This window comes from Echinops telfairi, unplaced genomic scaffold, assembly GCF_000313985.2.
Source record: "Echinops telfairi isolate 266 unplaced genomic scaffold, ASM31398v2 ScPeMD7_7461;HRSCAF=8499, whole genome shotgun sequence".
Taxonomy (NCBI): Eukaryota; Metazoa; Chordata; class Mammalia; order Afrosoricida; family Tenrecidae; genus Echinops; species Echinops telfairi.
Window position 1 is genome coordinate 7,004,641 of NW_022111361.1, and position 15,530 is coordinate 7,020,170.

General features: G+C 43.2%; 1 protein-coding gene across 9 annotated transcripts in view; it reads left to right on the forward strand.

Moving 5' to 3' along the window:
- NEBL (nebulette) overlaps positions 1-15,530 on the forward strand; it is a 463,302-nt gene that overhangs the window by 350,478 nt on the left and 97,294 nt on the right. For 7 of the 9 annotated variants that reach the window (XM_045300212.1, XM_045300217.1, XM_045300216.1 and 4 more), the window contains 3 exons: positions 4,980-5,081; positions 6,470-6,571; positions 15,102-15,215. The exons of the other annotated variants lie outside the window; for them this stretch is intronic. In XM_045300212.1, coding sequence (XP_045156147.1) covers positions 4,980-5,081; positions 6,470-6,571; positions 15,102-15,215 — 318 coding nt within the window. The remainder of the gene's footprint in view (positions 1-4,979; positions 5,082-6,469; positions 6,572-15,101; positions 15,216-15,530) is intronic. 9 annotated transcript variants of the gene reach the window in all.

Here is a 15,530-nt window from a genome sequence, read left to right on the forward strand (position 1 = left end):
TATACTGTCCAATATCTCCTTTCATCCACTTTTCCATTGCCCATTCCCCCAGGGAGGGGGTTACATGTAGATCACTGTGATTGGTTCCCCTTTGCTCCCTGTGGTAGTTATATAATTGTTTGTCAGTTTGAGGATTAAGAGTTTAGGGGTGGAGTCCAGGCTGTTAATTGGGATATGGCCAATGAGACGTCTGTGTGGGCATGGCTTCTCCTAAGAATTCTGGATAATCTGGTCCTTCCTTCTTGGAGGCGGAAGACACCTCTCTCTCTCTGCTACTCCCTGGGAGACATTGCAGAAGACAAGTCACATGGACGCAACCAGGCCTCGGAATCCGGAGAGGCCACAGAGAGACCCCTGCCAGCGCTGAGATGCTTACAGCACCAATGGGCCCAAAGACTTTCTACCCACTGGCTCATGATCGTCCTGCATTTGACTTCATTGCATGTGTTTCGTGAGTCTCAAGAGGACTTTATAGATTAGTATCAGACATATGGGCTAATATCAGACTTATGGACTTGATCTGGACTGGGCTGGGATGTTTTCTTCGTGTTTAATTCCTCTTGTATATAGACCTCTTTCTTACACACATATGTGTGTCCATGGATTTGTTTCTCTAGTCTACCCAGACTGACACAGACATATTTCCCCCTAAGTCATTTTATAGGTTTAATGAAGTCTTGACTAAAATCCCACTTTTCTTCTTTGTGGGGTTTACGAAAATTAGCTGAATGTTCTTGGTAAGAATAAGTCATTTGAAATTAAGACAAATTCGAAGTAGAGTAGTAATAAGAATAGAAATAAAAGACCTTCACTTAACAGATATCATGGTGGCTTGCAAGTACTCACAGTCCTTTGAGGGAGGGCACTTCAAAAACCTCTGTGGAGAAATGGAATTAAAAGTCAATGGAATTTCCCCCACGAACTTTTAAAATCGCCGTGTCGTTTTCAGAACTGCCTAGGTGAGGGAGTGGACGTTGAGTGGACATTGAGTCGCTAGCACTGGCCCTCCAGGCCTGCAGGGCGGGCTGCTCCAGACACTGTTTTGAAGGCTGTGACCTTTGGAAACAGAAGGCGAAGCCTCTCTTCTGAGGTGCTCTGTGGGTGGGTTTGAACAGAATTGCGAACCTTTTTTTGCTGTGGGGTGCTGAATCCTCTGTGCCACCACCCTGACTACCTGTCCTCCTAGACATGGTAAAGAGAACAGAACCAACCAACCAAACCTGTTGCCATTGAGTGGATTCTGCCGTTGAGTGGATTCTGCCGTTGAGTGGATTCAGACCTGTTACCATTGAGTGGATTCTGCCCAGAGCTGAGGGCTGTATCTTTCGCCCTTTGAGTGGTGAAGGCACTCAAAGTGCTCTCTGGGTTGGCGGTCAAGTGCTTGCCCACTGTGCCACCGGGGCCCCTTCCTAGTTTCCATTGCCATAGAGTCGATTTTGATTCTTAGCCACCCCGTAGGACACCTGGAACTGCTCTGTGGGTTTCTGAGCCTGGAACTCTTGACGGGAGGAGAAAGCCTAGACTGGCTCCCGTGGATGGCCTGGGGCGGCCTGATGAGTGACACACTACTTGGCCAGGGCTGCTTCTTTTCCCGTCTAGTACCTGGCATATCCTAAACTCACTGCCGTCCAGTGGGTTCCAATTCATAGGGCCCCTATGGAATAGGGTAGAACGGCATCCGAGTGGGTTTCTGAGAGTGTAACTCTTGGGGGGATAGAAATCCTGGTCTTTCCCCTTGGATCTGCTGGTGGTTTTGAACTGTTGACCTTGAGGTTAACAGCCTGATACATAACCACTACACGACCAAGGGTCCTGACTGGTATACAATAAATGGCCTACAATGAAGACCACTCTGACAGCTACTTCCTGCTACTTCTTCAGGGTTCTTTGCTATCCTCTGAGAACCCAGGAGGGAGTTAAATGTTAAATCAACTCCGACAACAATCCACTGTGCACCCTCAAGTTTGTACCTATTTGGTGCTGGTGATTTCCAGGAACCTTTTCTATCTCTCACCGCATCCAAAACAATGCTGGGTTGGACCTCATGTGGCCACAAGAAGACAGGCTTATCTGAAGAATGAAGGCCAATCCGCTGTTCCAATAGAGTTGACCATTAAGCCTGGAATTAGGAAGCGTTTAGTTTCTTTGACTACCCACCCACAAACCTCTGGTCTGCTGTGTGACTCTCTCATTCTCCCCACGTGGGTTCTGACAGCTTCCAAAGATGGAGCAAACACCGAGCCCTAAGCTGAAGCAGTGGGATTGGTGCTGGAAGATGAATTCCCCACTCTAAGCACCCTGTTGCCCCCAAAGGTGTGCTTAGATGTCCTTGTAGACGCCGAAGGTCAGAAAGACATTACTTTGGAGCACCAGCCCCCTATTCCGCGCCTCTCCCCCGAGAGGGATATTCCAGCACCTCTGACTGGGGGGCAGGCTCCCGAGCTTGCTCGCCTGTGTGGCTCTGGGGTGCGTTCTTGTTTGAGTTCGCACCTCTTGTCAATCTGAATATGTGTTTGGAGTCGCATATGCCGGCCTCTAATTTACAATTTACATGGATGATGGGGCCCCGTTCTATGTCCTGTTCCCTCCACCTCTGTGTCATTAGGCTGCACAGCATGTAATCAGGTAACCCTTGTAAGGCGTAGATTTCTGAACCGTTGTGGTGCTTTTTCACACAGTGAGGGTTTCCAGTTTTCCCCTCATTCTTTTCTCAGCAAAAAGATGTCTCCCCCTATGGGTCTCATATGAGTGGAGTCCCATTAGGAACAGCCTGAAGGTGGCTCATAATTTTGGTTTCTTTTCACCTGCGAGCCAGTTTTTGTTTCACACAGCCTGTGTTTAACTCCGTGTAGGCTCAGGTTGATTGGCCAACATTTGCGGATGAGTGCCTTCCTTTTTTGAAACCAGTGACATTGGCCTGTTTCAATGCTTCAAGGTTTCAAATTTGCCCAAGAAGAGAACTCAGGTCTTCAGCTCATTTTTAAGTTTCTTTTGCTACTCATGTGTGCATGACTCTCGCCGACCCGAAATTACTTTTTAAGGTAAAGCGGCTACAAATATAAATATCAACAGAGAGATGTTCTTTCTGAAATTAGACCAATTGTGTTTAAGCGATAGCTACTTGGACAGATTTGTGGTTGTAAATGTAGTTTGGAAAAGCCTGGGTGGTAAGGCAGATGTGAGCGGTTAAAAGACTAGCTGGAAGTGTATGCTGATGCTTCACTGAAAGAAAATAGTGCATCGCGTGTCTATAGGAGGAGTAACATCATCTCTTGCAGCTGATCATAGTTTTGAAAGAAGTAAGCAAGAAGAGCTACAACGTGGAAAGGAAACTAACAAGCCCTATGGGTATTATCTAGAATCGTGGTTCATAGGAGTCAACTGGGGAGGTCACTGGAATGCAGATTCTTGGGCCCTGTGCACTGAAATTATGGTATACAAGGTCAGGGATGGGCCTGAGGAAGCAAACTTTCTAATAAGTACTCTCAGGTGATACTATTACAGAAAGCTTTCATCCACATTGGAAATCCTTGTTTTCTGTAGGAGGTACTTTTCAGACAGATGTCCAATCATACGTTTCTGTGTCTGCCTTTCATGCTTTGGGAAAGAGGGAAGAAGAGCCAGTTAGCTCTTTATTTTTTCATTATGATAAAAAAAAAAATGTGACAAAGCATTCCCCAATTCAACCTGTTTTCCATGAAGAATTCAGCAAAGGAGCCTTGGTAGCAGAGCAGTTCAGCATAAGGTCAGGTCAGACCCACCATGGCCCCACAGGAAGACGTGTGGTCATCTATTTCCATAAAGAATGACAGCCTTGAGGACTCTTGGGCAGTTCTGTTCCATGCCATAGCGTCTCTGTGAGTTGCAGTAGACTTGACGACAATTAGTTTAAAAAAAAAAATTAAAATAATTCAGTGACATTGATTATATTCATCGTGTGGTGAAGCCAGGTTTTTAAAAAGACCTTTCCCAAATACCTTATTTCATAAATTTAATAAAATACAACGTAAAGAACAAGTTGGCCAAGCCTAGCGATATTGCCAGATGAACTTGCCTGTGAAAAGTACTAGCTAGCTATTGCTTCAGCCGTGACTGAGGTCCAGCAGTAGAGAAATGGAGAGACTGGTGGGCTGTGGACCACTGGATGTTCCATTGGTTGGCTTCTAGTCTCTCCTCCCCCTTTGCCACTCCGTTCCATCTAAGTGACCACTGGGATCTGAAGGACATTTGGCAAAACGTGTGTATATTTTGTCTTATTTCTACTTGCTGTGCTTTCAGAGGAAGAATGCTCCTTAATGTAATTTGTTATTGTTATTGTTTTGCTGCGGCTGGTTGGGGGTGGTGGGGTGGTGGAGAATAAAGTCCTTCTATTGGGGTCTATTAGGTGATAAAGCTATCAGTACCCATGACTAGGCCTCCAGACATGGACATTTGAAAGGTCCAATTGGAACAAGGAGAAAGGTGTGGCTGAGAGGGTGAGAGACGGAGTGGAGTCGTTATCTGTTTTTTTGCACTAAGGGCCGACCTTTCACTGAGCGTGGAGAAGATGTGGTTGACAAAGTTGACAGAGGTGAAGTCCATGCTGAAGGTGTTCTGTATTTTACACACACACACATGCACACACACACACACACACACACACACACACTGCAGGTGTATGAAGATTGTATAGGTAAAAGCCTTTATCATTGGTTTTGTGCTGAAGTCTTGGTCTTATGGTGTATAAATTCAGTTCAAATGTAATAATGTTGTTAAATCCTAGGCATAGTACAGAGTTAACATGTAATCAAATAATGTGTGTGTGTGCGTGTATATATAAACTTTAAAAAACAATAGCTTAAGGTCAGTGTGTTCTCGCATGAATGATCGTGTATAGGATAAATAATTTCATGAATGTTAAGGTCATTAGCTCTTTGGAATTGCTAATTTCTGTTTGTTTTTCTTCTTCTTCCTAAAATCAAAACTGTCTCTTGGAACAGATTTCTTATCGAAAAGATGTGCAGGACACTCATGTGTATACGGCAGAACCTGACCGACCAGATATCAGGATGGCAACCCAGATATCCAAGATCATAAGCAATGTAATTTCTTTTTCCTATTCTTGAAGAGAAAGGATTTCTTACTTTCTTTTTTTTTCAGTCAGACGGTTATTTTAATTAAGACGGTTAACTAATGTGAGGCAATGAGATCTCAGTTTTTTTCTCTGAAATGTCCGTTTGGCTCTGTCACTTATACATGTAGACCTTGCCCAAACTCAGTTTGACTGTGGTCAGCGTTGTACTTTTCGAGAAGGAAGCCCAACTCAGGGATAAGGACATCGCCGTGGCTGTCCGCCATCTGGCCTCCTGTCACCTCCCACTTCACCTGTCCCAGAGAACTACCCTGGCTTCCCGCTTGCTGCCATCAATCTGACCGATTCTCTTTCACCGACCCTTACCCTACGCCATACCCTCCAAGTCCAGCTCACGCTAGTCTTCTCCAGGGCACCCTGGCTAGTTGAGACGGCATCACTGAAACATAAAGGAGGCTGTTGTTGCAACTCTCAAGTGTGTGGTTCCCAACGGAAAGATCAGGGGTCTGAATGCCGGCGACCTTACTGATCCGCTTTAACCATTCGGCTGTCTGATTGAAAAGCTGTGCAGGACACTCGTGTGTATAGTGTGGAACTTGATGGACCAGGTATCAAGATGGCCTAAAAAACCCTGTGGGGTAATTTCTACTCTGCTTAACTCTAGCTACATCGTGAGGTCATTGTAAGTCGAACTAGACTTGCCTAATTTAAACCTGGTAAAATGAAGCTCTGATTTGTGCCAAAAGGTTGAATCATATAGGCTAAACTCATCTTACAGAATGTTATTTAACTAAATTCAACTGCAGATTAACCAGACATGGTCTGATCAGTTCCTGAGAATAAACAAAGCCATGACAGCTATTTTTATGCTGTGTGTTAACCACCCAGACACTTCCCATTACGCCCCCCAACCCTCTAATGCAGCAGTTCTCAGCCTGTGGGTCGCAACCCCTTTGGGGGTCGAATGACCCTTTCACATGGGTCGCTCGATTCATAACTGTAGCAAAATGACAGTGATGAAGTAGCAACAAAAATAGTGTTATGGTGGGGGGGGCGGTGTCACCAAAACATGAGGAACTGTATGAAAGGGTCATGGCATTAGGAAGGTTAAGAACCACTGCTCTAATGTTTATAATATGTATATAAGAATGACATTGACTGGGTGCACTAATACACTTAGTAATCGATTTATTACAAACATTTTAATTCTTTAAAATAACTATACTATAAGTCCGGCTTTTAGTAGTGGGTGTTTGTTTAGCCATTGTCGAATTGTGAGGAAGATCCGTGGGGCAAGGGTGTGGTGAAGGTCTACTATGATTGATATTAGCTAATGTCAATACAATTTTTCATTGGAAAGCAGGAATAGTCAACATTTTTAAAATTTATTCATTTTAGGCAGAGTACAAGAAAGGACAAGGAGAAATGAATAAAGAGCCTGCTGTAATTGGAAGACCGGACTTTGAACATGCTGTAGAAGCTTCGAAGCTTTCTAGTCAAGTAAGATACGTAATGACTTCCTTCAGAGATTTTGACCCTAGAAGCGTAGGAACATACTGCATTTTAGGTAATATCTTCAATTGTAAAAATTCAGAGATACTATTAATGAAACCATTACAGACAGGATTGCGCTACTTACAAATCTCAGTAAAGGAAAACGAAGTCTAATCTTAAGCATAAAACAAAGTTTTCTTTTCTCCAGTCCCAAATCTTGAGCTTTTCCATGAATTTAGCCATGTTGTCACTTTAAACAGGATTTCTAAAATTCAGCAACAGTCATACCAAGTAATGACACTTCTGTGACTTATTCCCCACTTTCCACCCCGCCACCCACCACACACATTAATACATGCATACAGGCAGTTTTAAACTCTGTAATAAACATATTAATTTCCCTAAGTTTTAAATAGTTATCTCAAAATAAGGGGGAGGGGTGATATAACACTTGAAAATAGTATCAGGAATGTAAAGCAAAGTCTGAAAAGAAAATGTAAAGACTTGCTGTGTTTTTGTTTAAGAGTTCCGTGGAGTAAACATTTTAATTATCTCAAAATTGATACATTAGTGGCATACGATTTCAATTAGAATCCAAGAGATTTTTGGGGTGTGGGGTGGGGGTAGAAAGAGTGTGCGTGTGTGTGTGTGTGTGTTTTAATATGATCTTAAGGTTTGTATGTGTAGGAAATGCCTAAGAATAATCTTTAAGAGTAGGAAGATGAAAACCAGTCAAGAGAACTTAAGATACAAATAACTACGACGTAATAGAAAACCGCTGTAACGAAATCAGTATGGAATTGGTATCAAATGAGAGATAAAATGACCAGGAGGATAGAAGACAGACTCTCGAAATTGATTCCAATATACATAAGAATTTAATAAATGCTAAAAGTGTTTGTTCAAATCACTGGGAAAGGGTTGGATTATTTAATAAATGGTGCTGACATAACTGGCCATCCATCAGGACAAAAACAAAATTGGACCCAAATCTTAAACCTTATAAAAAAAATGAATCCCAGATGGATTAAAGACTTGACTATAAGCAATAAAATAATTTTTAAATCTTAAAAGAAAATCCAGGAGACTATATACAATACTATACAAGGATGGCCGAGCTTTTCTTAAGCAAGACCAGAAACCAGGAAGCTATAAAAGAATAGTTATGCATATTTGACTATATAAAAATTAGAAACTCTTTCAATGGGAAAAAGATAACATTTATAAAGTCAATGAAAAGGAGATCAAACAATAATTCTTACGTACTAATGGTGTTTTCACCCTCGAAGCTATCCATTCCTGAAGTTACCAAAGTTCAGTGAATTACATTTTAAAATAGGCAGAAGTAAGTGATAAAAACTTGAAAATCTTACTGAGGAACATAAAATGCGACCTGAACACATGAAAAGACAAGACAAGGCTCTTGGCTGAGGGGCCTTACTATCATAAAAATATTAAATTTTCCAAGATGAACTTTTCAAAACCCCATGCATTTTCTATTAGACTCCAAATAGGCTTCTAAGAATTGAAAGAGGATGAATGTTTTGAAGAAACTAAAATGTAAACAAAAAGGAAGTGCCCAATATAGTTTTAAAAAGCACTAAGAGAGAAAATGCTTTCACTGGTCTTTAGCTCATGTGGGAAATGTTCCGTAGTGCATGTGATGAAATGGCCGGAATAAGATGCAAGAGCTTTACAGCTGGCAAGGAAAAGGAGAGGTTGGGCAAAGGAGGTGAACTGATGATTTCCAGAAGAGCGCGTCTTAAGTCGCCAGCAAACACAGGCGAGCCTCAAATCCACTAGTAGGAAGGGAAGTGGAGATAAAGGGAAAATAGGGTCTCCTCTGCTCCCGTCACATTTGGGGTCCTGTTAGTGTGGGAAGAGAGGGAAGCCAGGGCGGGTTGTGTCGTGAGAAAAGGTTTGCATTGGAGGTATGCTTGAGCTTCTAGCTTGGATTTAGAGGGAGTGGAGACGCTGCTCCGGGGGAAGATGCTGACTAAAGTCTGGGAACTTGGAGGAGAGAGGAGGGAGAGAGGTCAGACAGCAGGATCTCCTGTGCCCAGTGAGAAATGGACCATAAAGGCAAACAGGATACTTGGGGGTTTAGATGTTGTGCTCTCATGAATGGGTCAATGTGATACTACTTTTGGCCCTTGCTTTGAGAGCCAAGTAGGAATAATGTGTCCAAGGTTATAAGTCTTTATGGAAACAGAGAGCCTCCTCCCTCTCCCCTAGAGAGCTAGTGGATTGAAAGCCCCCACCTTTTGGTTAGCACCCACTCACTCACTCCTGTCATCGAATGGATCCTGACTCTCAGCCACCCTTATGGGGCAGGGTAGAACTGTACCCGTGTGTTTCCAAGACAGGAGCTAAGTACAGGAGTAGAAAGCCCCGTCTTTATTCCATGGAGCAGTGGGTGGTTTCGAACTGGTAACCACTGCCAGGGCTTCTTTCTCCCATCTTGGTAACCCATAATAAACTCAGGTCTCTCTATATTCATGTACCTCTTTCCCTTAAGTAGGCTCATATGTGTGTCCCATCTTCCTGAAAGGACAAGTGGTATGTGGTCCCACTGACAGGAAACATCTAGAGCAGGTCAGTATGAAGAGACCAGAGTTTCCTCAGGGGCTGCTGGGGGTGAGAGGAAGTTGGAAAGGAGTCCCTGTGTTAGGGACACTGTTTCTGTTAAGGATGATGGGAAATGGATAATGACGGTGAATGAAGAGCAAGGAGGATATTGTGTTAGTCTGGGTACCTTAGGAGAAACAAATCCACAGAAACTCCTATGTATAAGAGAGAGTTTTATATAAAGGTTAAGTGCACATCAAGAAAACATCCCAACCCAGTGCTGCCCAAGCCCACAAGTCCAACACTAGCTCATATGCCCAACACCAATCCACAAAGTCCTGCTCCATCTCACAAAACACACACAATGATGCTGACTGCAGGAGGAAAGCCAAGTCAGTGAGCGTGTAAGCATCTCACCGCTGGCAGGGATCTCCATACGGGTGCTCCAGCACCCAGGGCTGCCTTGGGGTAGACCCATGCAGCTTCTTCTTGGGGATGTGTTGCAGGAAGTGAGCCTTGCAAGCTGAAGCAGGGAACTGGCTAAGGCAACTGCACCCTGGTCTGACCGTCAGAAAGCAGGGGACCTGAGAGCTAGAAAGGCAAGGCTCACTGAGCCATTGATCCCTCCGCCCTTTAATTAATCCCACATGTGTTTATCGGCCAGGTTGGCCCAATAAATTAACTACCTCAGATATGATTAATGTCACTGAATTGGACATGTACATGAGAGTTTTCTAGTCTACATTGAAGATGCGCACATGATAAGGATGGAGCAGAAGCAGTCACATTGGCCCTTAGATTCACCTATCACAATTCTAGGTGGGAAGCCGTAGATGTTTCTTTTTGTTTTTTATCAATTTTTTTTCACCACCAGGCCTTCATTTTGGTATTTGACTGACAATCCTCTCCCTCTCACCCACCCTCCTTCTCTTCCTCCCACCCTCTAACCCCCCTCCCACTTTCTCCTCCTCCTTCTCCTCTATCTCTATCTATCTCCAAGTCAGCCACTAAAACCCTACATGAGATTTTGGGCAGCAATTTGCTTCTCTGTAACTGACTGATCAGATGTTCAAGCAGATTGTACTTTTCACACTACACTCCATTGAAATCTATATTTTAATGGCACACTTCCGGATCTCACAATGCAGAAACGCCTTAGAAACCAGGAAGACTGGGCTGATGAATGACTAGGGCTTCCGGGTTGAGCTTGGTATGCTCCCTGTTTGTTTTCAGGTGTACTAACTGGAAGCCAGGACAGAAACTGTCCTGTTTGAATTTTCCATTGACGGCTTTGAAGAACATGTTTTGTCTTGCGCCGCATGCAGTGACAGATTGTGAGTGCATGCCCCCTCCAAGGCAGATCCGATCATGGGAGGAAAATGACTTGGGATTCCACAGCTGCACACTGGGTGCCTGGGGCACAGGGCCAGACAGCACGAGGGGCCTGTGAGAGAGCAGGCAGTGACAAGGCAGTGGACGTGGCATGAAGGGTTAAGATGGACTTGGCAAAAGATGGGGGGGGGGCAAGGGAGTGGGCTCCCAGAATGCTCGCGTTTTACCTGTAAACTGAGGTCAGTGGGACTGCAAAGGTAGTGGAGTCACAGGCCAAACCCTTCTTACCTTAAACTCTGTAATAGTTTTTGTTCCCTTAGTTGCCACTCCCCCCCCCCCATTTTTTGGATGTGCATAGTATTATAGTTAGAAAATTTAAAAAATTTTGGAGGTACATAATATTATAGTTAGATGATTTAAAAATTTAAATACAACATAAAAATAAAATCGTCCTGTGCTGAGTTGGAGATTAGTAGATTTAATAGTGTTAAGTACAGTGACTGGTGGGATCATCAGCTGAAGAGACTCTCACAAGAGTGGCGAATTGGCTAATGTATGCATCTATCATCCTGATGTATTGGAGGGAGTCTGCTTATATTTGTGATGACTAGAATTATTTGTTTAGTTTTATAATACTGAGAGAAACTGAAGTGTTTATAATAATTCATATTTTCCCCTAAAATTTCATTTGCTGTGTTGATAAGAATTCATTTTAAACTTAAAAAACTACATTCAAATTGCCGTGAAGATTAATCATAAACGTTGTCCTTATATTGTGAGGAGTATTAATTGGTTTGGACAATCTCCCATTCTCCTTTCTTGGCAAACACTCGTACCAGCCTCCTCAGGCCCAAATATCAGCTTAAATATCATGTCCTTGAATTGTCTATTTCAATCCTGTCTCTTTTCTCCCTGCTCTCTGTAATCTCAGTTCTTATCCTTCGATATAATTCACAGAGCTTATTGTCAGATACAAGCACGTGTGTCTTCACATCTAGTTTACTTCCTCCACGGAAAACCTCACGGGGGTAGGGCTTAGGTGTGCCTAATCTTCGTGGAATGGCAGAGGTTAGGCCTTCACCAAATTCTATCATCTATCTATATCTAGCCATCTATCCATCCACCTATTTCTATGATCTATCTATCTAATCTATCGATCTCTCTTTCTATCCATCTACCTATCTATTTCTATGATCTATCTAATCTATCATCTACCTACCTACCTACCTACCTACCTACCTACCTACCTACCTACCTACCTACCTATCTGCCTACCAAATCCTGCATCATCCTCACAGTTGCTGCTGTGTTTGAGTCCGTTGTTGGTGTCAGTCCATCGTGTTGAGCATCTTCCTCTTTTTCTTTTCTTTTTTTAATCATTTTATTAGGGGTTCATACAACTCTTATCACAATCCATACATACATCAATTGTGTCAAGCACATTTGTACATTCATTGCCCTCATCATTCTCAAAATATTTGCTCTCCACCTAAGCCCCTGGCATCAGCTCCTCATTTTTCCCCTCCCTCCCTGCTTGCCCTCCCTCATGAGCCCTTGATAATTTATAAATTATTATTTTGTCATATCTTGCCCTGTCCGATGTCTCCCTTCACCCACTTTTCTGTTGTCCGTCCCCCAGGGAGGAGGTCACATGTAGATCCTTGTAATCGGTTTCCCCTTTCTAACCCACTCTCCCTCTACACTCCCAGTATCGCCACTCACACCACTGGTCCTGTAGGGATCATCTGCCCTGGATTCCCAGTGTTTCCAGTTCCTATCTGTACCAGTGTACATCCTCTGGTCTAGCCAGGCTTGCAAGGTAGAATTCGGATCATGGTGGGGGTGGAGGGGAGGAAGCATTTAGGAACTAGAGGAAAGTTGTATTTTTCATCATTGCTACATCACACCCTGACTGGCTCGTCTGCTCCCTGAGACCCTTCTGCAAGGGGATCTCCAGTGGCCTACAAATGGGCTTTGGGTCTCCACTCTGCATTCCCCGCTTATTCACTATGGTAAGATTTTTTTGTTCTGATGGTGCCTTATACCTGATTCCTTCGACACCTCGTGATTGCACAGGTTGGTGTGTTTCTTCCATGTGGACTTTGTTGCTTCTGAGCTAGACGGCTGCTTGTTTACCTTCAAGCTTTTAAGACCCCAGATGCTATATCTTTTGATAGCCGGGCACCGTCAGCTTTCTTCACCACATTTGCTTATTCACCCGCTTTGTCTTCAGTGATTGTGTCGGGAAGGTGAACATCAAAGAAGAGCATCTTCCTCTTTTTCCTTGACTGTCCAGTTTAACAAGCACGATGTCCTGAGATGAAATCCCCTTCAAAGGAGCATTGTGGTCGTACTTCATCCAAAACAGATTTGCTCTTTTTCCTGGCACTCCGTGCCAGGGGCATTCTTCTTCACAACACCATCCATCAGTGCATCAGCCCTTCGTTGGTCTTTCTGTCCACGGCCCAGCTTCCCCATGCAGAGGCGTCGATTGTAAATACCACTACTGAGTGTTCACGGTGACGTGAAGAGACGTATTAAACAACTTTTCTATGAATCGTTGTTTAATATTTGGTGCAGTCGCTACGGTGGTATTTTGTTGTAAATATAAAGGCAAAGATACTTTCCTGTGTATAAGTTTTAAGTTCAAAAATACGGCAGGAAATTATAGCCAGGCCCCAGCTTATTAAGCTACAAACCAACCCCCACAAAGCCTATTCTATTAAAAATTTGAGGTACACCCATGTACCGTGGCTCATAATAACAGACAGATGCTATTTTGAGGTATGCATAAGATACATGATTCCTATATTATATGAAAGACAGAGTCCTAGTGGCTTAGTGGTTACACATTGGGCTGCAATCCAAAAGGTCAGCAGTTCAAAACCAGCAGCTGCTCCACAGGAGAAAGATGCGGCTTTCTGTGCCTATAAACAAGCGGTTCTCAACCTGTAGGTCATGACCGAACGACCCTTTCACAGAATGCTCACATTTTACCTGTAATCAGGGGTCGTCCAATTCATTACAGGGGTCACCTGATTCATCACAGTAGCAAAATGACAGTGATGAAGTAGCAACAAAAATAATTTTATGGTTGGGGGCTCACCACCACATGAAGAACTGTATGAAAGGGTCGTGGCATTAGGAGGGTTGAGAACCACTGCTGTAAACCGTTAACAGGCTCAGAAACCCTCGGGGGCAGTTCTAACCTGTCCCACAGGGTCACTGTGAGTCGCCATAGACCCAGTGGCAATGAGGGACATTAAGGAAGTGTTTCTTTAATGGTTAGGGTGCATCATAAGGTGAACAATACTCTAGGAGCAGCGTCCGCCTCACTGAGGTTGGATAGGAGGCAGCCATTCCTGCCTGTTCTGAGTTAGGTACAGATTCTACTTTAAGACCGATTCAGGCTGGAACCGATTACAGGGATCTACCTACATACCACCTCCTCCCTGGGGGATGGACAACAGAAAAGTGGGTGAAAGGAGATGTCGGACAGTGTAAGATATGACATAATAATCATTTATAAATTATCAAGTGTTCATCAGGGAGGGGGGAACAGGGAGGGATGGGGACAAATGAGGAGCTGATGCCAGGGGCTTATGTGGAGAGCAAATGTTTTGAGAATGATGAGGGCAATGAATCTACAAATGTGCTTTACACAATTGATGTATGTATGGATTGTGATAAGAATTGTGTGAGTCCCCAATAAAATGATTTTTTTAAAAAAGACCGATTCAGCAATGGACTTTGTCTATAGTCGGAAGACTGCCTGAATTCTAAGTGAATGAAAAAAATCTGTTTATAATATCTTTCTTGATAACTTCTAGTTCAATTCCTCCAAGATTGAAGGGAATTGATGCCTAGAGATATGTTATTTGGTGCTATTTTTAAAACGTTACCTTTTCACTCATAATTAAGGGACCGTGGCACATTCCCCCAACACTTGTGTAAGCGGCGCTGGTGGACCGTCTTAGTTCAGGATCCATGTTTAACTGTGTTTTTTGGTTTTGATTTTTTGCCACCATCTTTACCTTTGATGATTCTCCATCTATACTTGGGGGTAAATTTCCTCCAGAAAGGAGGACTTCATGTATAAATAGACCCAACAAAATATGGGGGTAACTTAGAAATTTGGCAGCAGGAAGAATATATGCCATTGATAGATGATATTTATTTTATAAACCCTAGTTACAAATTAGGATGAAGAACGTTGTCTCTGTGGACTGTGTTACGGTAAAATCTACCTAGCTGCCTTTACTTAGCATAAAGAGAAAACCCCTAAATGTGGTAGACACTAAGAGATCTGTGGTCTCCATTTCCATTTGATCATAGATTATAGGAATGAAGAAATGAACTGACATTTAAGAATCCCGATATTCTAGGACGTAGTTCTTTTTAATGGGACTTGGGCTCATGCCTAATTACATCTATGATCAATGTTCAAGTAGAATTTTTTTTAATGTTTATGCCCAATTAAGCACTATAGGGGGAAAATACCAAGCATTTAAACTGTGCTGCTATTTCATTTTTAAGGTGGCTTTCATTTGATCGAATTAAAATTCAAATGGGTTGCTTTTAAAGCTTAAAGATAAATGTGCTATTAAAGTTATCCTATTTTTTTTTTAAATGACAGATTAAATACAGAGAGAAGTTTGGTCATGAAATGAAGGCTAAGAAACATCGCTACAACCCCCTGGAAAGTGCTTCTTTTAGGCAGAGTCAGCTCGCTACCACACTAGCCAGCAACGTAAGTGATCTTGTCTTCTGGTAGAAAAGTAGTTCCAGTTTCTTTTGATGCTTGTTTTTCCCAGGAGGGGGCTTTGCCATGACTGGTAGTAAATCAAGATTCAAAAGGAGTTCTGGTTGTGCAGTGATGAAGAGCTCGGCTGCTAAGCAGAAGGTTGGCCGTTCAAACCCACGAGCTGCTCGATGGGAGAAAGACGGGCAGTCTCCTTCCAGCCTGGTACCCAGCCGTGGAGACCTTCAGGGGCAGCTTTGCTCTCTGCCCTACAGGGTCGTTATGAATGGAAATTGAGTTCACGGCAACAGCTTTTTTCTTTTT